Source organism: Silurus meridionalis, chromosome 24 (assembly GCF_014805685.1).
Source record: "Silurus meridionalis isolate SWU-2019-XX chromosome 24, ASM1480568v1, whole genome shotgun sequence".
NCBI classification, from domain to species: domain Eukaryota; kingdom Metazoa; phylum Chordata; class Actinopteri; order Siluriformes; family Siluridae; genus Silurus; species Silurus meridionalis.
The window spans coordinates 20,314,128-20,337,233 of NC_060907.1; the positions used below are offsets into that span (position 1 = coordinate 20,314,128).

Genomic DNA, 23,106 nt, shown 5'->3' on the forward strand with positions numbered 1-23,106 from the left:
TTGTTGAGGTCTTCAGTGTTGTGTGTAACCTGTGGTCCTGAACCGCTGTGGCGTACTGTTGATCTTAATGACAGTCAAATTCATCCTGAGTTGCTCAGGAACTTCATGGATCTTGTGGAACCATTCCCATACAGTGGTCTCTAATAGAAGAGAACTCCATCCAGAGTTAGAGCATTCAGATAAATCAGGCAGATCTTCCTCATGTCACTGTTACGCTGCTTTGTGGTCAAATTAATAAACACAACAAGAATCAAATATGAAAACGAACGATTAGACTCAGCTTTGAGAAACTCAGGGTAAGTGTGTTTTCTTCCTCTTACTCACACACACACACTCACTCACACACACACACACTCACACACACACACAAATAAAGTGAAGTCAGTAATACTTTTATTTATTTATTTGTTTATCGTTTAGTGAATCATCTCAGCCGACTCGGCTCCACTCGACTCTCCTGACTCGACTCGACTCCATCTCGCTCATTCTCCATCTCGGGTTGGTGGAATTTCTCCATGGGGTGTGGCGTCTCCTGTGCAGGCATGAACTCCAGCCACTGCTTATAGAAACCACGAAAACCGTTGATCTTGTCCAGGTAGGTGTTCTTCGACTTGTACTATGAAGAAATGTGCACACGGGGAAATGTTCATCAGTTCATCAGTGTAGAAACTAAAATGTCTTGATCCCCCCCGCTCCATTTCCCAGCACAGACACCTCGTCTTTATCACACACTTATTTTATAGATTTTTTCAATCCTGATTTATGCAGATGATGTAGATTTCAGGTTTTAAACCTTTTTTTTAATTGAAATTATTTAATAATTACACATTTATAATTAATAAATAATTATAAATTATAAAACTCATGGAATTTGCATATGTAAATGAGGTGGGTGGGAGACCTGGTCGTAGGTGGGTGGATACTCTGCGGCGAATTCCAGCTGTTTGATGACGACGTCATTGGGCGAAACCTGCATCTGGTGCATCTGGAGCAGCAGCTCGTGCAGCCAGGCGTAGTCCAAACGCCGCGCGGCCTGACCAATCAGAGCGCTGAACACGTGAGCGTTCGGAGTCACGCCGCACGTCTGATTGGGGGAAGAAAAACACACACGCACATGTTGACTGTAAAACATGCAAACAAACCAAATCATTTTTGATTATTATTTTTGATTATTCAGTCTGATTTACACACCTGCATGTGCTGTATTTATATATAACATGCATTACATTATTATCATTTAGTTTAATGTTCAGACCTTCATGTCAGTAAGGAGCTGGAGTCCATGTTTGTGTGTGCGACACACCAGAGCCATGCTGCAGAAGGTCTGAGCGTTTACATGCAGCTTCCTCTCCAGCATCAGTGCCTTCACAGCCTGAAACAGGGAGACGAACCACAACAGCTTTTACACCGTAACTTCTCCAGGATTAAAAACATTTCCTCATGTCGTGTACAGTCACAGATTCTACATCATCAACAAGTAAATAAAACTCTCCCGATCATCTCCTGACCTTGGCTCCTTCCACATCTCCTGCTTTAGCAGCTCTCCTGATCAGAGTATTGAAGAACCCCACGTCCAGCTTGACTCCGCCCTGATCGGCCGCGTGGATCAGGCTGCGTACCGATTGGCTGCTGGGCTCCGTCACGTCAGCCAACAGCGTGAGAGTCTTTATACTGGGCTTCAATCCGTCACTGGACATTTTATTCAGAAAGCCGTCCAGGTCTCCGATCAGCGCCAGCCTATCAGACGGGGTGCTCGCGCTCGCCAAGGTGACCAGGTCTGAGCGACAGGTACCCGGGTCCAGCAGGTTCGGGACGGACATCTGGACCAGCGCACGTGAAGGTGAGGAAGCAGGAAGCGGGTTGGTTTGTTCCGAGTCAGAGTGAAGAGTCTCCTGCGTGAGATCGGACGTGGTCTCGGCCAGCATGCGCCTCTCGAACACGTCTACGCTTAAAATCTCCAGGGGACTCGTCCCTTCTCTCGGCTTTGACCTCTGACCTCTGAGGTTAGACCCGGACTCGTCCCGCCCCCTCAGGAGCAGATTAGTCGCCAAGGCAGGATCGCCAATCCCACAATCCCTTGCAGCACGCAGCAGGATGTTATAGTTCTGGGCATCTGGTTTTATACCAGAGCTCAGCATCTGCTGCCACACCTGCAGAGACACGGCGCTTTATTAGCATTCATTAGTGTTAATTAGCAAAACAAACCAGGAGAAGAGTGTGAACCTGCAGCGCCAGTCTGAAGCCCTGCTCTCTGTCCTCCACGCAGCACATCAGTAAGTAGTGAAAAGTCTCCTGAGTGACCGCCTGTCCACTGTGTAGCATCTCCTACACACACACACACACACACTCGAAAAGATCCCACAGTACTGAAGGTCTGATGGTCATGGTGGACGTGCGTCACATTACCCGCAGCACCTGGAAACAGGCCTTCAGGTCTCCGGCACGTGCCAGCGTTTTCAGCAGGGCATGATGGGTAATGGAGTTGAGAGGAATGTTCTTCCTGCGCAGCTCCTGTCGCAGCTTCAGCGCCTGCTCCAGGCCCGACCGTTTCCACGGCGACTGAGCACAGGCATTGAACAGAGCCGTGTAGGCGGCGCCCGAGGGCTCCAGACCTCGCTTCTTCATCTGAGGAGAACATACAAGCTGATTATCTTCTACAGGCACTGGGACACGTGTGTGTGTGTGTGTGTTTTCTCACATCGTTGTAAAGTTTAAAAGCTTTTTTGATATATCCAGCTCGTCCACATCCCCCAATCAGCACAGTGTAGTTATACTCCTCCGGCTGCAATCGCTCCTCCTTCAGCATCTGAACCTCAAACAACACCAACGCCTCAGATAACTGAGAGAGAGAGAGAGAGAGAGAGAGAGAGAGAATATTATCAGAGATGAATAGAGATAGATAGATAGATAGATAGATAGATAGATAGATAGATAGATAGATAGATAGATAGATAAAACAGTTAGACAGAATAAGTGAGTCAGATTTAGAGGGAGAGAGATAGAGGGAGGGAGGGAGGGAGAGAGATTGATAAGAGAGAGAGAGAGAGAGTTGGAAAGTCAGAGACAAATTAAAAATGACAGATTAGTCAAATATAAAGTGGAGATTTTTTTCTTTTTGCACTACAGCAAGAACAGCATCGTGTGTGTGTGTGTGTGTGTGTGTGTGTGTGATTATTATTCTTATTATATCTGAGTGTTTTCTCACTTTATCTTTCTTCAGCAGTTTTTTACACTGCAGTAAATACCAGTACGGTGTGTTACTCTTCCGGTATTTGGTTCGGGACCGGAAGTGGTCCGGTTCGTCCAGCTCCACTTCCGCGTCTGCGTGTTTCGCATCCTGCTGCTCGGCGGACGACTTCCGGTAAGTGTTTCTGGAGGAGAAAGCTGTGGAACGATCCCCGAACTGGACCGCAGCACCTCGTTCTTCTCCTCCCCCGGGTGGCTTTGGGACGCTTCCGAACTTTCTCGCGGCGATGGGAAGGAAAACCGCACACGTCTGACAGTTCCTGGCATGAAGGGCACTTCCGGTTCGCAAAGCGTTTAGCAGCACACCGCGCAGCATCACGGCGTTCTGTCAGAGCCACGTGAAGGTGAAGAACATCTCCGAGAACCGGGACGCGCCCGTGAGTCCTACACGTGGATTCTGTTATTGAAGATGGAATCAGACATGACCAATCGATAAACATAATATTTTACTTCAACCGGACAATAAAAATCTGACTTTAGACTCAAATTTAACGCTTAACACATTGAAAACTCATTAAAATGCACTGAAACTTTACTTCAGGCGTTAAATTATTTTAAAAGCTTTTGTAAATCGATTAGTAGGACTGCTGAAGTAACGGTACCTGGGTTGCTAGATTAAACACACTGCTGCCACCTAGCGGCACGGAGTTATGACTCCCTACTGCATATCAGTGATGGGAAGATCGGATCATTTTAGTGAGTCGGTTCTTTGAATTGAGTTCATCAAAATGAACGAATCTTTTTGTTTTAGTTCATTTCGTTCCTTTAATATTAATAATAAACAAAAAAAGATAAATGTTATAACATTTCTACATAACATGTCTACATACATCAACTTTAACTATAGTTCTAAACCTATCTCTCTCTCTCTCTCTCTCTCTCTATCTATCTATCATGTTTATATACATATGGGATAAATAAATGTATATCTTATTTTATATATAGTTTTGTGGTTAACAGAAAAATCTACTTAAGTACAGTAACAAAGTTCTTGTTAGGTCATTAGTTTCCACCTCTGGTTCCTGAGAGAAGTCAGATCTTAGAGATGTTCAGTGGGTAAAATGGATTGCATTCGGTGCACATGTTCCACTAGATCAGGGGTCACCAACCTTTCTGACACTGTGAGCTACTTCTTGGGTACCGATTAATGTGAAAGGCTACCAGTTTAATACACACTTCTGAAATAACACATTTGCTCAATTTACCTTTAATTATATGTTATTATTAATAATTAATGATATTCATCTCTATCAGGTTCAAACTCAACTGCACAGGGGACAAAACTCAAAACACACTTCAGGTCAAGGCTGAACAGGAGAAACATTTATTGAACACACTAAAACAATGTTTTTTGAGCATAAATATGAATAAAAAAAGACAAATATATTCCAGAATAAATAAACTTAAACTTTAAATAAATAGCTCTCCATAAAAATATCTCCTGTCCAAATGATACAAGTTAGAAATATGAACATGCTGCAAAAAACCTGAACAAATCAATAAAAATTGTGCTTTTAAGTAAACGTTAAAATCACAACAAATCAAAACAATCAGATTTCTTTGCTCTTATGCCATTTTATAAAAAATAATCTTAAACTTTAAATAACTTAAAATATTTTGCTCTCCATAAAAATATCTCCTGTGAAACACCAGACGTCTCACAGCTTCATCATGCAGCTCTTCAGAAACTCTCCCTCAGTAAATAACCTGCTGATGTGACTCTGATTTCTCCTCTGTTTTCACACCAGCTTCACTTTGTGATTTTGCTCTGGTGAAAACATCTGCTGAAATGTCAGATTCTTCTTTAACTCTTCTACTTTCTGTATCTTCTGCTCTGCATTCAGGTTCTTCAGGTTCTTCAGCTTCTCCTGATGTTTTGTCTCGTAGTTCAGTCTCAGATTCAATTCCTTAATTACAGTCACATTCACTCCACTAATAACACACACACACACACACACACACACACACACACACACACACACACACACACACACACACACGTGTTTACCGCCAGTGTCAGTAAACATCTACTCAGAGTCAACTTTTCTCTTCACCACTGTGAGGCGCTGTTTCACAATAACTGTACAATAGAGTTAAATACATCAACAGAAGCTCCACTTGATTGACGCTGGAATGTTCTCAGGTAGTCTAGTGTTCGGTAAGGGAGCTGAAGCGATGCATTATGGGATCTGTAGTTTGTGTTATCAGCGCTTCATATCGACGGGACATTAATAACAATAATAATAGATCTTTATAAAATAATCTCGCGGGACAGATATAATTGTACGTCGGGTCGGATGTGACACTGGGTTTGACACCCCTGATCTCTGTGAAGACACTGATCATCTTAATGATTTCTCACAATAATTATCAACAATCATTTAACAAGGTAGAAAACAGATATTTTTAGAAAAGGCTCATGGGCGACTCATGTGGTCCTTGCGGGCGACCTGGTGCACCACGTTGGTGACCCCTGCACTAGATTTTGTGCTTGTGGACATTTGTGTTCATTATCTACAAGTGTGTTAGTAAAGAAGGTGAGAAGGTGAGGAGTTCTGGGGTGCAGTCGGTGTTTACATTCATCCCCAAGGTGTTCAGTCATTCAGTAAGGATGATCCAGCAGGCTACTCGACATCTTCCTCTCCAATCCATATAAAGCAGATCTTCATGGAGCTGGCTTTGTGCACTTCCATGCTGGAACAGGTTTGAGTTTCGAAGTTCAAGTGAAACAAATTTTATTATATTTTTATTATACCGCATCCAAAGACATATAAGGACAAAATCTAAATCCTACACGTAATTTTTACATTTAGATTTTCATATTATATATTTTAATATCCTCATCTCGTTTGAAATCTCCACAGCAGATCATCCGTCTCCATACCACTCTGTTCTCTCACTCCTTGATCTTCCTCTTTTCCTTCATCCTCAGTGTTCTTCTACTGATATACCCCATATCCCTTATCTGAACATCACCAAACCTCAAATCACCTCGTCTCCACAAATTCCCACCTGCACTGTCCCTCTAATAAAATCCTTCCCAATCCTGTACATCTTCATCTCTTCACCACCAGCTTCACCTCCTGTCTTTTTAACCCTCATCCTGTCTTCTCAGAGACCGAGATTTCAACTCGATTTATTTTAATGACTGATATAAATAAAGTTCAACAGTATTTATGTTGTGCATGTGGGCAGAAGGTCTCAGTTCTCAGCGTGGGGTTCAGATTAAATCAGGACGGAGCGATTGACCAGGTCTCAGCATTCAGCGTTCCATCTTTTTGTTTGGGATGATGACTACAGGGTCGCTCCATTCGCTTCTGGATGGCCTTCACCTCGTCTCGTAAGGGTTCCAGTAGACTTTCTGGGACATGGTAAGATTGTGGAATAGTTCAGTTACTGGTCCACAGGTGAAGCTCTCGGGGTCTTTTGGGTGCTTGATGTTCAGCTCTTTGCTGTTTTTTCTTACTTCTGGTTTTGGTTCCTCAGCCTTTGCAGGTGGCTTTTACTATAAGTCATTCACCAGGCCATCTTTCTTACTACACCTTCATCCCCTGCCATGTTGGAAGGAGAACACCTTCTGCCCTGGCTGTAGCTCTCTCTCTCTGTCTCTCTGTTTCTCTCTCTCTGTCAAGTGTTTTGTTTACACCATGTCTTCTATGTTGTCTGGGCTTCTATCAGGTTTTCTGTTTCCTCCGCTTGATAGTCTCCAGAACATACCGAAAGATGGTTTCTTCTTTCCACTGCAACAGGATCCATCCAAGAGGTCCTTACACTTAGCAGTTGTAGAGGAGCTCAGATGGGGAGAAACCAGTCAAAGCTTGAGGCACTTCAGCGTAAGCAAACATCTCACAGGCCTCAGATCAGTGTGTTTGTGTGTATTTGTACAGTATAAGTCAACATTTTGTACAAATCTTCTCCTTTTTTTATTTATTTGTACTATTTTCAACATTGTACGTTAATACTGAAGAATCCAAACTATGGAAGAACCGTGTTTTGCTGGTGACACTGTTGATGATTTAGTCTTAAATTAAGAGCACATTTAATTCAGCATGGAGACCACAGCATTTACAGCGAGATGCATCTCATCTGGGGGATCAGGACCTCAAACAAACCTCAGGAGAGTGATGGAGTGCTGCATCAGATCAGCTTCCCTCCACAATCACTTCATCTGAGATGGTTTGTGAGGAGTTGGACTGGAAAGTGAAGGAAAAGCAGCAAACATGCACTCAACACTTCTGGGAACTCCTCAAGATTGTTGGAACACCATTGAACCGTGATAGTGTGAAGCTGCAGCAACGCTAAACTTTCAACAGTCTAAAATCTAAAACTTATTCCTGGTTGTTTAACACGTCTTTATTCGCTGCATAATTCCAGACGTGTTCTTTCATAGTTTGGATTCTTCAATATTAAAGTACAATAAAACCCTGAAGAAGAAGAAGAAGGTGTTTCCAAATATTGACTGCTTTTGTATGTGAGATTTTAACACGTGTATAAAACATAAGAAATCCAGAATTTATTGTGAGAGTTTTATGATCATCACTGTTCTGTTTATCAGTAGATGTTTCTGCGTGAGAAACATTTCTTGAATGTGCTGAATAAGAGACGACGAGACCCACAAAGACGTACAGAATAACTAACTTGTAGACTAAACCCAAAAAACACAGCAACACTAAGGCTTGGTTTTCTCTTCTCAAACCACACACACACACACACACACACACACACACACACTGTCAAGTTTAAGTCTGCAGTTTCACTGAAACCAGTTACCAAAATGTTGACCTTTGCACAATATATATATATTTAAACAATTCTGCTGTGTTCTTATCGATATTAAGTTCCCAAGATTCAGACCTGTTTTTACCTTCTTTCTAAGCAGATGTTATCAGGAATTTATGAATATTCAAGAGTTCCTGTAAAAGAGCGTTTAGATTTTGATTAACGCTTCTTTATTGTGGTTTAGTTCAGTCCTGCCTGGACTTATTTTATTATTCATTTCAGCTTCTTTACTGATTTATAAAAGAAGAAAATGCTCGAGAGAATCAAAGTGAAGGAGTTTTAATTTTCTCATGACAAAATATAACAAACACAAGACTCGTCCCACACTAATGTATCTCCTCTGAGCTCCTTTAGCTTTGATTACGGAACGCGTTCGCTGTGGCATCGTCTGATGAGCTTCTGCAGTGTCACAACATTTATTCTGGTCCAGAGCTGCAGTAATTTTTAAGATCTTGTGTTGGTGATGAGCGAGTAGGAGCTGCTCAAAGTCTCCTCCAGCACATCCCGAAGATTCTTAATGGGGTGAAGGTCTGGACTCCATTTTTAATCAATGTGTGAAAATGATCTCATGCTCCCTGAACCTGAATCCTGGAGTTGTGATCTTGTAACATGCTCATGCCATCAGGGGGAAAAAAATCCATTGATGGAGAAACCTGGTCATTTGGTATATTCAGGTGGTCAGCGGACCTCTTTCTTTGGTTCACATTTGGTCCACTGCAGAACCCCAAATCACAACACTGCCCCCCCACAGGCTCGTACAGCAGACACCAGGTGTGATGTGTGCATCAGTTCATCTGCTGCTCTTCTTACCCTGATGCACCATCACTCTGGATCAATCTGGACTCATCAGACCACCATTGCTTCCAAACCTCCAGAGTCCAGTCTTTATGCTCCCTCACAAACTGGAGCCTTTTTTTCCAATTAGCCGCACTGATGAGTGTTTATTCTGAAGACTACACAGCAGTTTAGTTCCAATCCCATGAGTTTCCTTCACATTGTGCGTGTGGAAATGTTCTAACTTTCACTATTAAACACAGTCGTGAGTTCTACTGTTGTTTTTTTACTCTTTCATTTCACCAAATGTTTAGGTTTGAGATTTTTTTCGACTTCCTGGAAGATGATGTTTCTCCACAATCCCTCCAGTTCTAAATAATACGCAGGACATTTCTTAACCCAATGAGAGTAGTTTCAGGGATCTCCTTAGATGTTTCTTTGCTTGATGCAGGACAATAATTTGACCCTTCTGAAACAAGTGAACGTCTTTTCCACGAACGCAGGACGTGTCTACTGACATGGTTGTTCAAGAAATGAGAAGCTGCTCACTGCATCAGTTTGGGGTTAAATCACTTGTTGCCAGCTGAAACATAATCATCCAGATGGTCCCTCTCCTCTTTAGTCTGGAGAACATATGCTTTCCATAAAGAATTTTTACATTTCGATTTGAAATGGATTTTTTTTTTTTTTTTTTTTGCATGTTAGAGCTTTAATCTGAATTTGTGGATGACACAGCAAACTGTGTTCACAGATATTGGTTTCTGGAGGTGTTTTTGCGCCCATGCAGTGATTTCCATTACAGAATCAGGACCGTTGTTAATCCAGAGCCACCTGAGGGCCTGAGGATCATGGGCATCTAATGTTGTGTAGATGAAATGTGCAAAGTCTTTACAATTTGAAGTTAAGTAACAATATTCTGAAATTGTTTTCACAGATTTGGGGGACCTTGTTAGGTTTTTTCTTTGCTTGTGTTTCCCTGTTTTTCCCACCAGATGTCACTGTTTTGTCCTTGTGTTCTTCATTGGTCTGCTGTTGTTGAGTCCTGTGTGCATTAATGTGCCCTTTAATGTGCATTAATGTACCTCTGCCATCTTTATTTCTGAGAGCCTCTGCTTTAGACTCTTTTTACACCCAATCATGTTACTGAGCTGTTGCCTGGATTAGTTGCAAATTCTTCCTCTAGCTGTTTTTATTAAGTCACACTTGCTTTCCCAGCCTTTTGTTGCAACCATCAGTCACAATGACCATGTTTTTTCCCCCTTAAAAATGGTACAGTTCCTGTCAGAATCTGGAGGATACACCAGTTCATCAGTGCCACCCAAAGTCTGTGCCCTGTTAATGACGCTGTCCACCATTATTGCTGCAGTGAAGGCATCGTTCTGACTCTTCTCTTTGCTCAGGACTTCCTCCAGACTACACCCCTGATAAGGACATTGCTCTCCAATGAGGACATCATGGACAATGTCACTCAACCCCCTCAGGTTTTTATGTTGTTTTTTTTCTTTCTTTCCTTGTGCTTCCTCTTTACCCCACCAGGTGTCACCATTTTGTTCCTGTTTCTCGCTTTAGTCTCAAATGGTTTAGTCCTTTAGTCCTGTAACAATCCAGCCACAAACTTCAACTAAAAAGTTGTTTTCTGTTTACTCAAAGTTTGTGTCTTCAGCCTTTTCCTGAGTTGCCTTGGATAAGTTATTGTTTCTGAGTTTGTTTTGCTTTTTCCTGTGAAGAATTTTAGTATTTATTGTTTTGTTTTTGTTCGTGTAAACACAAACAGGTTTATTCTGAGGCCTGTTATAAAAAGAAAGATTGTCTACAGCGCCTTCAATGTTTTTTTTTAACCCAAGGTGAATAAACCTGAGACCCAAAAGCAGATGTGAGGGAACCACCATCAGAGGCTGGAGAACATCGTCAAGTAGATGGTGGTGGAGAATAAGGTGTATGTCTTGTCTTACTGTATAGTTGGAGCTCAGCAGAAAAAAACCTCCACCACCTCCAAGATAAGTGTGACCATTTTTTTATTATTTATATTTTATAATTTTTGTTATTTGTTAAATACATTTTAGAAAGAATAATTTTTTTTTAGCCTAAGGGGATTTTCTTTGTTTCGTTGTGCCTAAAGAGAAAGTGTCTGCTAACCTATCCACAAGTTAATGTTCTGGACTGTAACAGAACACAAATGTTTATGTTTATCGAGTTCTACACATAACACTCACATTTCATAACCTTGTGCTCCGGAACATCTGATCACATGCACATTATCAACTTGTGCTTGTTAATATCATGAACAGCATCTACACTAAGTTCTCTCCACTGCTTCTCTTTCTCTACCCATCCCGAGGTTGCACCAGTTCCAGTCGTGTCCCCCTCAAGGACCTTCAACGAGTAGATGCCAGCAAACATCCTGAACCATCTAAATACACACCAGCACCATTTGGATTCCATTTTATGTAGAGTTTGGACATTGGACCTCTTTGAGTGTTTAAAGGCTCTGGTATGGAAAAGCTGGTGTTACTCATGTTAGTTTTCTCTCCAGTGTTCTGTATTGTAAAATTTATAATCACACACTTTATTACCTAAATGAGAATGTTCCCTTTTTGAGTCTGGTTCCTCTCAAGGTTTCTTCTTCATATCATCTAAGGGAGTTTTTCCTTCACCACAGTCGCCCCAGTCTTCATCATCAGGAATAAATGGCACTATAATTACAAAATAAACTTGAAACGCGAACATTTATGAAGAGATAACAAATAACGAGGCTACAAGAAACATGTAAATAGATTCATGTAATAAGTTGTAATATTTATAATAACTGTGGCTTAGTGTAAATTGTATTATAAAGTGAAAAATGGCAAAAACTATGTAAAAATTTTTTTTATCATGATGTAAAAACTAATAACGAGGCTGTAATAAATGTGAAGTAACATTGAAAACTTTTAACAGCAATCTTTTTTCAGTGTTATAACAATATAGTCTAATCAAAAATGGAAATTGGGGCAACCAATAAAAAACCTGATGTGTAATAACAATGTAATAACTATTTAATAACAATGTATTTACATTGTAATAACAGTAAAATTTTGTCAAAAAGTAAAATCTGGATGTGTAATAACTATGTAATTACATTGTAATAACAAATCGATATTTTGGCAAAAAGTCAAAATTGGACGAGTAATAATGTAATAATGTAATATCTATGTATTTACATTGTAATAACAGATCGAAATTTTGGCAAAAAGTAAAAACCGGACGTGTAATAATGTAATAACCATGTAATAACTATGTATTTAAATTGTAATAACAGGTGGAAATTTTGGCAAAAAGTAAAAACCGGACCTGTGATAACTATGTAATTACATTGTAATAACATCGAAATTTTGGCAAAAAGTAAAAACGGAACGTGTAATAACTGTAATAACAATGTAATAACATTGTAATAACAAATCGAAATTTTGGGAAAAGTAAAAACCAAACGTTTAATAATGTAATAATGTAATAACTATATATTTACATTGTAATAACAGATCGAAATTTTGGCAAAAAGTTAAAACCGGACGTGTAATAATGTAATAACAATGTAATAACTATGTAATCACATTGTAATAACAGATCGAAATATTAGCAAAAAAGTAAAAACCGGACGTGTAATAACTATGTAATAACAATGTACATACAATATAAAAACTATGTAATAAATCGAAATTTTAGGAAAAAAGTAAAAACCCAAACAATGTAATAACAATGTAATAACTATGTAATTACATTGTAATAACAGATCAAAATTTTGGCAAAAAAAGTTAAAACCGGACGTGTAATAACAATGTAATAACAATGTAATAACTATGTAATAACAATGTAAAAAAGAATGTAATAACTATGTAATAACTATGTAATTACATTGTAATAACAGAAATTTTAGGAAAAAAGTAAAAACCCGAACATGTAATAACAATGTAATAACAATGCAATAACTATGTAATAACATTGTAATAACAGATCGAAATTTTGGCAAAAAAGTAAAAACCAGACGTGTAATAATGTAATAATGTAATAACCATGTAATAACTATGTAATTACATTGTAATAACATCAAAATTTTGGCAAAAAAAGTTAAAACCGGACGTATAATAACAATATAATAACTATGTAATAACTATGTAATAACTATGTAATTACATTGTAATAACAAATCGAAATTTTGGCAAAAAAGTAAAAACCGGACATGTAATAACAATGTAATAACTATGTAATAACTATATAATAACATTGTAATAACGAATTGAAATTTTGGAAAGAGTTAAAAACCAAACATGTAATAACAATGTAATAACAGGTGGAAACTGTGGCAAAAGGTAAATATTGGACATGTAATAACATTGTAATAACAAATCAAAATTTTTGCAAAAATTAAAAACCGGACGTGTAATAACAATGTAATAACTATGTAATTACATTGTAATAACAATGTAATTTGGCAAAAAGTAAAAACCGTACGTGTAATAACAATGTAATAACTATGTAATATTTATGTAATTACATTGTGATAACAAATCGAAAATTTAGGAAAAAAGTAAAAACCCAAACATGTAATAACAATGTAATAACTATGTAATAACTATGTAATAATGTAATTTGGCAAAAAAAAGTAAAAACCGGACGTGTAATAACAATGTAATAACTATGTAATAACTATGTAATTACATTGTAATAATGTAATTTTGGCAAAAAAGTAATAACCGGACATGTAATAACAATGTAATAACAATGTAATAACTATGTAATATTTATGTAATTACATTGTAATAACAAATCGAAATTTTAGGAAAAAATTAAAAACCCAAACATGTAATAACAATGTAATAACTATGTAATAACTATGTAATTACATTGTAATAACAGATCGAAAATTTGGCAAAAAAGTAAAAACTGGACGTGTAATAACAATTTAATAACAATGTAATAACTATGTAATTACATTGTAATAACAATGTAATTTGGCAAAAAGTAAAAACCGTACGTGTAATAACAATGTAATAACTATGTAATATTTATGTAATTACATTGTGATAACAAATCGAAAATTTAGGAAAAAAGTAAAAACCCAAACATGTAATAACAATGTAATAACTATGTAATAACTATGTAATAATGTAATTTGGCAAAAAAAAGTAAAAACCGGACGTGTAATAACAATGTAATAACTATGTAATAACTATGTAATTACATTGTAATAATGTAATTTTGGCAAAAAAGTAATAACCGGACATGTAATAACAATGTAATAACAATGTAATAACTATGTAATATTTATGTAATTACATTGTAATAACAAATCGAAATTTTAGGAAAAAATTAAAAACCCAAACATGTAATAACAATGTAATAACCATGTAATAACATTGTAATAACATTGTAATAACAATTCGAAATTTGGCAAAAAGTAAAAACGGGACGTGTAATAACAATGTAATAACTATGTAATAACAAAGTAATAACTATATAATAACAGATCGAAATTTTGGCAAAAAAAAGTAAAAACCTGACTCGTAATAACAATGTAATAACTATGTGATTACATTGTAATAACAGATCGAAATTTTGGCAAAAAGAAAAAAACGGACATGTAATAACAATGTAATAACTATGTAATAACATTGTAATAACATTGTAAAAACAAATCGAAATTTTGGCAAAAATTAAAAACCGAACGTTTAATAACACTGTAATAACTATGTAATAACTATAATAAATAACACTAATAACTATGTAATAAAATTGTAATAACTGTAATTTTGGCAAAAAAGTAAAAACTGGACGTGTAATAACAATGTAATAACTATGTAATTACATTGTAATAACAACAAAATTTTGGCAATAAAGTAAAAACCGGAAGTGTAATAACAATGTAATAACAATGTAATAACTATGTAATAACATTGTAATAACAAATCGAAATTTTGGCAAAAATTAAAAAACCGGACGTGTAATAACAATGTAATAACAATGTAATAACTATGTAATAACTATGTAATTACAGTGTAATAACAACGAAATTTTGGCAAAAAAGTAATAACTGGACGTGTAATAACAATGTAATAACAATGTAATAACTATGTAATAACATTGTAATAACAAATCAAAATTTTGTCCAAAAAAAGTAAAAATCGGCCGTGTAATAAGAATGTAATAACAATGTAGTAACTATGTAATAACTATGTAATTACATTTTAATAACAGATTGGAAATTTGGTAAAAAAGTAAAAACCGGACGTGTAATAACACTGTAATAACTATGTAAAAACTATGTAATTACATTGTAATAACAAATCGAAATTTTGGCAAAAAGTAAAAACCAAACGTGTAATAACACTGTAATAACTATGTAATAACTATGTAATGACATTGTAATAACAAATCGAAATTTTGGCAAAAAGTAAAAACCGGACATGTAATAACTATGTAATAACTATGTACAAACAATGTAAAAACTATGTAATAACTATGTAATAACAAATCGAAATTTTAGGAAAAAAATTAAAACCCAAACATGTAATAACAATGTAATAACTATGTAATAACTATGTAATAACCATGTAATTACATTGTAATAACATTGAAATTTTAGGAAAAAAGTAAAAACCCGAACATGTAATAATGTAATAACAATGTAGTAACTATGTAATAACTATGTAATTACATTGTAATAACAGTTCGAAATTTTGGCAAAAAAGTAAAAACTGGACGTGTAATAACAATGTAATAACTATGTAATAACTATGTAATTACATTGTAATAACAAATCTAAATTTTGGCAAAAAGTAAAAACCGACGTGTAATAACAATGTAAAACTATGTAATAACTATGTAATAACTATGTAATTACATTGTAATAACAGATCGAAATTTTGGCAAAAAAAGTAAAAACTGGACGTGTAATAACAATGTAATAACAATGTAATAACTATGTAATTACATTGTATCAACAACAAAATTTTGGCAAAAAGTAAAACCGGACGTAATAACAATGTAATAACAATGTAATAACAATGTATTAACTATATAATAACATTGTAATAACAAATCGAAATTTTGGCAAAATGTAAAAACCAAACGTGTAATAACAATGTAATAACAATGTAATAACGATGTATTTACATTGTAAGAACAGGTGGAAATTTGGGCAAAAGGTAAAAATCGGACGTGTAATAACACTGTAATAACTATGTAAAACTATGTAATTACATTGTAATAACAAATCGAAATTTTGGCAAAAAGTAAAACCAAACGTAATAACACTGTAATAACTATGTAATAACTATGTAATAACATTGTAATAACAAATCGAAATTTTGGCAAAAAAAAAAGTAAAACCCAAACATGTAATAACTATGTAATAACTATGTACAAACAATGTAAAACTATGTAATAACTATGTAATAACAAATCGAAATTTTAGGAAAAAATTAAAACCCAAACATGTAATAATGTAATAACAATGTAATAACTATGTAATAACCATGTAATTACATTGTAATAACATTGAAATTTTAGGAAAAAGTAAAACTGGACGTGTAATAATGTAATAACAATGTAATAACTATGTAATAACTATGTAATTACATTGTAATAACAAATCTAAATTTTGGCAAAAAGTAAAAATTGACGTGTAATAATGTAATAACTATGTAATAAAAATTTAATTACATTGTAATAACAGGTGGAAATTTTGGCAAAAAGTAAAAACCGGACGTGTAATAACTATGTAAAAAAGAATGTAATAACTATGTAATAACTATGTAATTACATTGTAATAACAGATCGAAATTTTGGCAAAAAAAGTAAAAACTGGACGTGTAATAACAATGTAATAACAATGTAATAACTATGTAATTACATTGTATCAACAACAAAATTTTGGCAAAAAAGTAAAAACCGGACGTGTAATAACAATGTAATAACAATGTAATAACAATGTATTAACTATATAATAACATTGTAATAACAAATCGAAATTTTGGCAAAATGTAAAAACCAAACGTGTAATAACAATGTAATAACAATGTAATAACGATGTATTTACATTGTAAGAACAGGTGGAAATTTGGGCAAAAGGTAAAAATCGGACATGTAATAATGTAATAACTGTAATAACTATGTAATAACTATGTAATTACATTGTAATAACAAATCGAAATTTTGGCAAAAAAGTAAAAATCGGACGTGTAATAATGTAATAACTATGTAATAACTATATAATAACATTGTAATAACGAATTGAAATTTTGGAAAGAGTTAAAAACCAAACATGTAATAACAATGTAGTAACAGATCAAAATTTTGGCAAAGTAAAAACCGAACGTGTAATAACAATGTAATAACAATGTAAAAACTATGTAATAACTATGTAATTACATTGTAATAACAAATCAAAATTTTAAGAAAAAAGTAAAAACCCAAACATGTAAAAACAATGTAATAACTATGAAATAACATTGTAATAAATCAAAATTTTGGCAAAAATTAAAAACCGGATGTGTAATAACAATTTAATAACAATGTAATAACTAAGTAATAACTATGTAATTACATTGTAATAACAGATCAAAAATTTGGCAAAAAGTAAAAACCGGACGTGTAATAACAATGTAATAACTATGTAATAACTATGTAATTACATTGTAATAACAGATCAAAAATTTGGCAAAAAAAAAAAAGTAAAAACTGGACGTGTAATAACAATTTAATAACAATGTAATAATGTAATTACATTGTAATAAATCGAAATTTGGCAAAAAGTAAAAACCGGACGTGTAATAACAATGTAATAACTATGTAATTACATTGTAATAACAGATCAAAATTTTGCCAAAAAAGTAAAAACCTGACGTGTAATAATGTAATAACTATCTAATAACTATGTGATTACATTGTAATAACAGATCGAAATTTTGGCAAAAAGAAAAAACCGGACATGTAATAACAATGTAATAATGTAATAACTATGTAATTACATTGTAATAACAGAGAAATTTTGTCAAAAGGTAAAACCCGGACGTGTAAAAAAACAATGTAATAACTATGTAATAACTACGTAATTACATAGTAACAACAGATCGAAATTTTGGCAGAAAGTAAAAACCGGACATGTAATAAAAATGTAATAACTATGTATTATAATTACATTGTAATAACAGATCGACTTTTTGGCAAAAAGTAAAAACCGGACGTGTAATAACAATGTAATAATTTTATAATTACATTGTAATAACATCAAAATTTTGGCAGAAAAGTAAAAACCTGATGTGTAATAAAGTAGCATTGTATTAACTAAATTTTGGCAAATTCTTAAAAACCCATATGTATTGTGATAGTTATAATAATGGAATTACATTGCTAGTACATTGTAATAAGGTAATTACAATGTAATAGATCGAAACTAGTAAAAAAAAAAAAAACGTGGGGTTGTGTGGCACAACTGCTTGAGGGTCAGTTTCACTGTCACAAGCTCCTGCTCTCAGATGGTATAATTCTTTTCGGCGGGCCTAAAGCAATGGGAGAAAAAGGCACACAGATGCAGCTGGTTGTCAGTGGCACCTCTCTGGGACAGTGCTGTGCCACCGCTCAGTCTGAGGTGTCCATCTTAACCATTAACTGGCATGTGGGGTCAAGAAAGGCCAAGATGGGAGCAGATGTGAAGAGGTGTTTGAGCATGGTGAACATCTGCTCAGCCTTGGGACTCGGCTAATGGAGGTCAGCTGAAGAAGATGGATCCCTACCGAGCTGCAACCTCAGACACCAGTAACCTCTGTAGCTGCTTCTGTGAGGAAGGTTTGGGTCATTCGACAAAGAAGGATTCACTGGAGACGAGCAATTCACATCTCTCTGTGTTTTGACCTACAAGCCATTCTGGAGGAGGTGCATTATTACATGATGAATAGGTTCCTCCATCGACCAGGAAAACATGAAGACATCGTAATGGTAAACAAAATCTAACTGATTCAACATGTCCCCACTGGCACATTGGTGAGATCAAACGCCATCACCAGGTACTCGTAGAAACCGAAAGGGGTGTTGAATGATGTCTTCCTCTCAGTTGTGAACTGAATGGTAGGCTTTTCTTCAAACTAGCTTGGTGGAGACTGTGGCATTTTGGAGAAGCTTAAACATTATATCCATCAGAAGTAGCAGATAGTGTTTTTTAATAGTGATGGCATCAAACAATGGGTAGTCACTGCATGGGCACAGAGTTTCATCATTCTTCTCTACAAAGAAGAAACCGGTCCCCAGTCAGAGAGGAGGAAGGGCAGATGAGGCCTGCTGCAAGGGAGTCTGGAATATACTGATTCATGACTTTCCTGAGTCTCGACCGATAGGTGATAGCGGTGATACAGTCCCAGGGTTGGTGAGGTGGCATGAAAGAGGGCTGAAGTTAGAGGAAAAAGCTGAACTGTGTCAGAAGGACCAGCAGAGTCCGGGTTTCCCCAAGAAGCTTGCAGGTGGAACTAAATGTGGCCTTTGCAGAGAGACCATGACCAGTGGTGGAGCAGGCAGCCGGCCCAAACGTTGCATTAGATCTACTGGAGATGCTGCTCATGGGTGGTGGAGATCAGGTTCAAAGAGCAAATTAGCACTCAGCTCCTGAGAGTCCACAGGGTCCAGTAGGACCCAAATGTAGGATGTAAGCAGAGTTCAGATAGGAACAGTCTTTAAAAGAGAAAACAAGATACAGATAACATCCATCCAAACACTTATGAGCACCAGATGACAAACACCTGAGCTTCAAGACAAAACTTGAGCACCACCTCGAGCGTGAGCAAGTCCAAAAAACACTATATATTCCTCATATCTATTCTTAATATATAACCAACACTATACATATCCTATATTCCTAATCTAATCCAAGAACCAGCAGGAGAAACAAGTCAAAGTCCGAATCCAAAAGTAAATCAGAGAGGAAGAATGAAGAGTCTCAAAAATGCTTAAAGACAATCTGAAAACAAACTTCATCTGAAGAATGTAGAATGGGCTTCCAGGGTGGAATCAGGGTGGATTTGGTGCTACAATCCAGTGCTATCAAGTGCTATCCAACACACACACACACACGCACACACACACACACACACACACACACGCATACACACACGCACACATACACACACACACACACACACACGCATACACACACACACACACACACACACACACACACACACACACACATGTATACCCACACGCATATACACACACACACACACGCACACACACACACGCATACACACACGCGCACACACACACACACACGCATACACACTCTCACACACACGCATACACACACACCACACACATACACACGCATACACACACATACACACACACGCATACACACACGCATACACACACACACACACACACGCATACACACACACATACACACACGTATACACATACGCATATACACACACACACACACACCTTATATAATACAGTATACAAGATCAGAATTCCTTGTAATATGTTATGTGTAATGTATAAGTTTGATGATTTTCACTCTTCCGTGTGCACCAAAACATTTCATCCATAGACGTTTGTATTGAGCCGTGTTTTTGTGTGAAACACGTTTCTTGCTGACTAAGAGACGACCGAGACCCGCAAAGACGTGTAAAATTTACTTGGAGGCTAAGCGCAAAAAAAACTGCAACACGTAGCTTTTCTCTTTCCAAACCCCCCACACACACACACACACACACACACACACACACACACACACATTTTTTATTTTTTTTATTTTTTTTATTAGCATTTTTATTACTTTGCATAAGCTCATTAGTATTTTTAAATATATTCTTAACTTTATTACTTTGATGGTTTTAGTAGGCTGCTTAGGCTTTCCACAAATGGGGTAGATTTCACTGAAGAGGTATTATTCCATTTTTTGGCCTGTGCTTGAGGCGAGCTTCACAAAAGACATCTTCTCCATCCCCTTTTATGGCATTTATTAATAACTTCCCCACTCATGATTCATGCAGTTTGTGTGTTATTTCCGTTTGTGTTGGGTGTGGCCCTTTATACATGTCTAGTGAGTGTTATGGGCACTTGCCTATGGTTTATGTTTACTTAAGCATAAATAAGCTACTTTTTAATCCAACAGCACACACACACACACACACACACACACACACACACACACACACACACACACACATGTTTTAGTCTGGAGTTTCACTGCAGGTGTGAGGAAAGTATCACTTGTGAAGTCAGTTATCAGAATGTTGACCTTTACACAATATTCCTTCTTCAGATTCTCCTTCAGACGTGTTTTTAGCTTATAGACATTTAGGAACGTGTGCACACACCCTTATGAACATTCACAAACATTTATAAAGATGCTCTTTCATCTGAAAGTCTGCTCTGATCTACAGAACAGAAAAAATTCTTCCAAAACAATAACGACATTCGCTCATCTGTCCAGGTGTAATTGATACAATAATTATTACATTATTACTGTGAGGGATCCACCTGCCACGCCCCCTTTGGTGGCTCTCTATGCCTCCGCTCTCCCTAGAGCTCCAGGTTTAACCACGCACACCTGGAGCTCATCATCACTCCACCCCGCTTCTATTTAAGCTCCACATTCACTCCCACTCCCGGTTCGTTATTGTTTATGTTAGACTTTCCGTGCTTCATGTTTACACGTTCCGGTTGTCATACAGGACTGTACTTGTCCGTTCCATCCGGACTCCACAATCCCATACTGGCTGCGCTTCACCTCCCCGTGCATCTCGGGTCAGCTAGCGCACCTCGGACTCTCTTAACCGTAGGACTGCTGTGTGCTTGTGCTTGTGTGTGTGTGTGTGTGTGTGTAGGGATGGTCACCGCGGATCTCCACCATCTCTCTCCCGCTCCCGAGAGCACGGATCCGCCCCAGTGCTTCCCGGAAAGCTCCGTTTTGCACCAAAGTGTCCCGGAAGGCGCCGTTCCGCACCAGGACTTCCGGAGGATCTCCACCCTGCTCCAGGCCCTGCTCCAGGCCCTCCAGGATGGCTCTGCTCTGCCCCAGGACCTCCAGGAGATCTCCACCCTGCTCCACACCCTCCAGGACGGCTCCGCTCCGCCCCAGGGCCTCCAGGAGATCCTCACTTTGCTCCAGGACCTCCAAGAGAGCACAGCTCCGCTCCAGGGTTTCCCAGAGAGCTCCTTCCTGCTCCAGGGTTTCCCGGAGAGCTCCTTCCCATTCCAGGGTTTCCAGGACAGCTCCTTCCCGCTCCAGGGTTTCCAGGACAGCTCCTTGACCTCCAGGCGAGCTCGGCTTCCCTCCAGGACGTCCAGGCGAGCTCCTCTTCGCTCCACAGAGTCTCCGAGAGCTTCTCTCCGCTCCAGAGAGTCCCCGAGAGCTCCTCTCAGCTCCAGCATATCCCCGAGAGCTCCTCTCAGCTCCAGCATGTCCCCAAGAGCTCCTCTCCGCTCCACAGCGTCCCCGAGTGCTCCTCTCCGCTCCACAGCATCCCCGAGAGCTCCTCTCCGCTCCAAGGTCTCCAAGCGAGCTCAGTTCCGCTCCCGGATCTCCAGGACAGCTCCGTTCCGCCCTGGAGCTCCCCGGAGCACTCAGCGCAGCCAGAAGGCCACAAAAGTGACGTCATGCAGCCGGCCGGTCGCGAAAAGGATGTCGTGCCGCCGCCCGGCCGCAAAAAAGGAATATAGTGCCGCCACCCGGCCGCAAAAGGGTCGTCGTGCCACCGCCCGGCCGCAAGAAGGAGGCCATATCACCTCCGTCCGCCTGTGAAGGTGGCATAGCAACCCACAACTCCTCCGATGGCGACGCCTCGCGTCAGAGCTCCTCCCTTGGCAACGTTTCGCCTCAGAGCTCCTCCTTTGGCGATGTCTCGCCCCCGAGCTCCTCCGTCGGCGACGTCTCGCCTCTGTGCTCCTCCGAGGGCGACGTCACTCCCTCAAGTTAGCAGTTATTAAGCCCCTCATTAAAAAACCTAATCTGGATCCAAACACGTTATCAAATTACAGACCAATTTCAAATCTCCCATTTATGTCCAAGATTTTAGAAAAGATTGTCGCTGCCCAGTTATGTTCCTACCTGCAAGAGAACAATATCTTTGAAGAATTTCAGTCAGGTTTTAGGCCCCATCATAGCACAGAAACTGCTCTAGTTAAAATAACTAATTACCTGTTTTTAGCTTCAGACCAAGGCTTCATCTCGCTGTTGGTTTTACTAGATCTTAGTGCTGCATTCGACACTATAGACCATGATCTCCTCCTAGATCGCTTACAAAATTACATCGGCATTCAGGGACAGGCATTAAG

General features: G+C 37.9%; 1 protein-coding gene and 1 long non-coding RNA gene across 2 annotated transcripts; one reads left to right on the forward strand and one right to left on the reverse strand.

Annotated features, from left to right (window-relative positions):
• Nucleotides 1-388: 388 nt before the first annotated feature.
• On the reverse strand, nt 389-4,021 carry ptcd1 (pentatricopeptide repeat domain 1). The gene is made up of 8 exons (XM_046837886.1): nt 3,206-4,021; nt 2,699-2,839; nt 2,407-2,625; nt 2,224-2,325; nt 1,509-2,150; nt 1,256-1,372; nt 902-1,084; nt 389-616 (listed from the first exon to the last, which is right to left on the reverse strand). The coding sequence occupies exons 1-8, from the start codon at nt 3,560-3,562 to the stop codon at nt 425-427; spliced, it is 1,953 nt and encodes a 650-aa protein (XP_046693842.1). The 5' UTR covers nt 3,563-4,021; the 3' UTR covers nt 389-424.
• Nucleotides 4,022-5,262: 1,241 nt separating this feature from the next.
• LOC124378302 lies at nt 5,263-11,286 on the forward strand. The gene is made up of 3 exons (XR_006924196.1): nt 5,263-7,079; nt 10,200-10,280; nt 10,644-11,286. It is a non-coding gene; the product is annotated as an uncharacterized LOC124378302 (long non-coding RNA).
• The last annotated feature ends 11,820 nt before the right edge of the window (nt 11,287-23,106 follow it).

What these genes read in the sequence shown, in the direction of transcription:
- ptcd1 (XM_046837886.1), bottom strand. Translation starts at nt 3,562, where the DNA reads ATGCTGCGCGGTGTGCTGCTAAACGCTTTGCGAACCGGAAGTGCCCTT. An exon ending in CCTGTTTCCAGGTGCTGCGG is followed by an intron (nt 2,326 to 2,406) that starts GTAATGTGACGC and finishes GTGTGTGTGTAG; the next exon opens with GAGATGCTACACAGTGGACA. An exon ending in GAGATGTGGAAGGAGCCAAG is followed by an intron (nt 1,373 to 1,508) that starts GTCAGGAGATGA and finishes TCCCTGTTTCAG; the next exon opens with GCTGTGAAGGCACTGATGCT.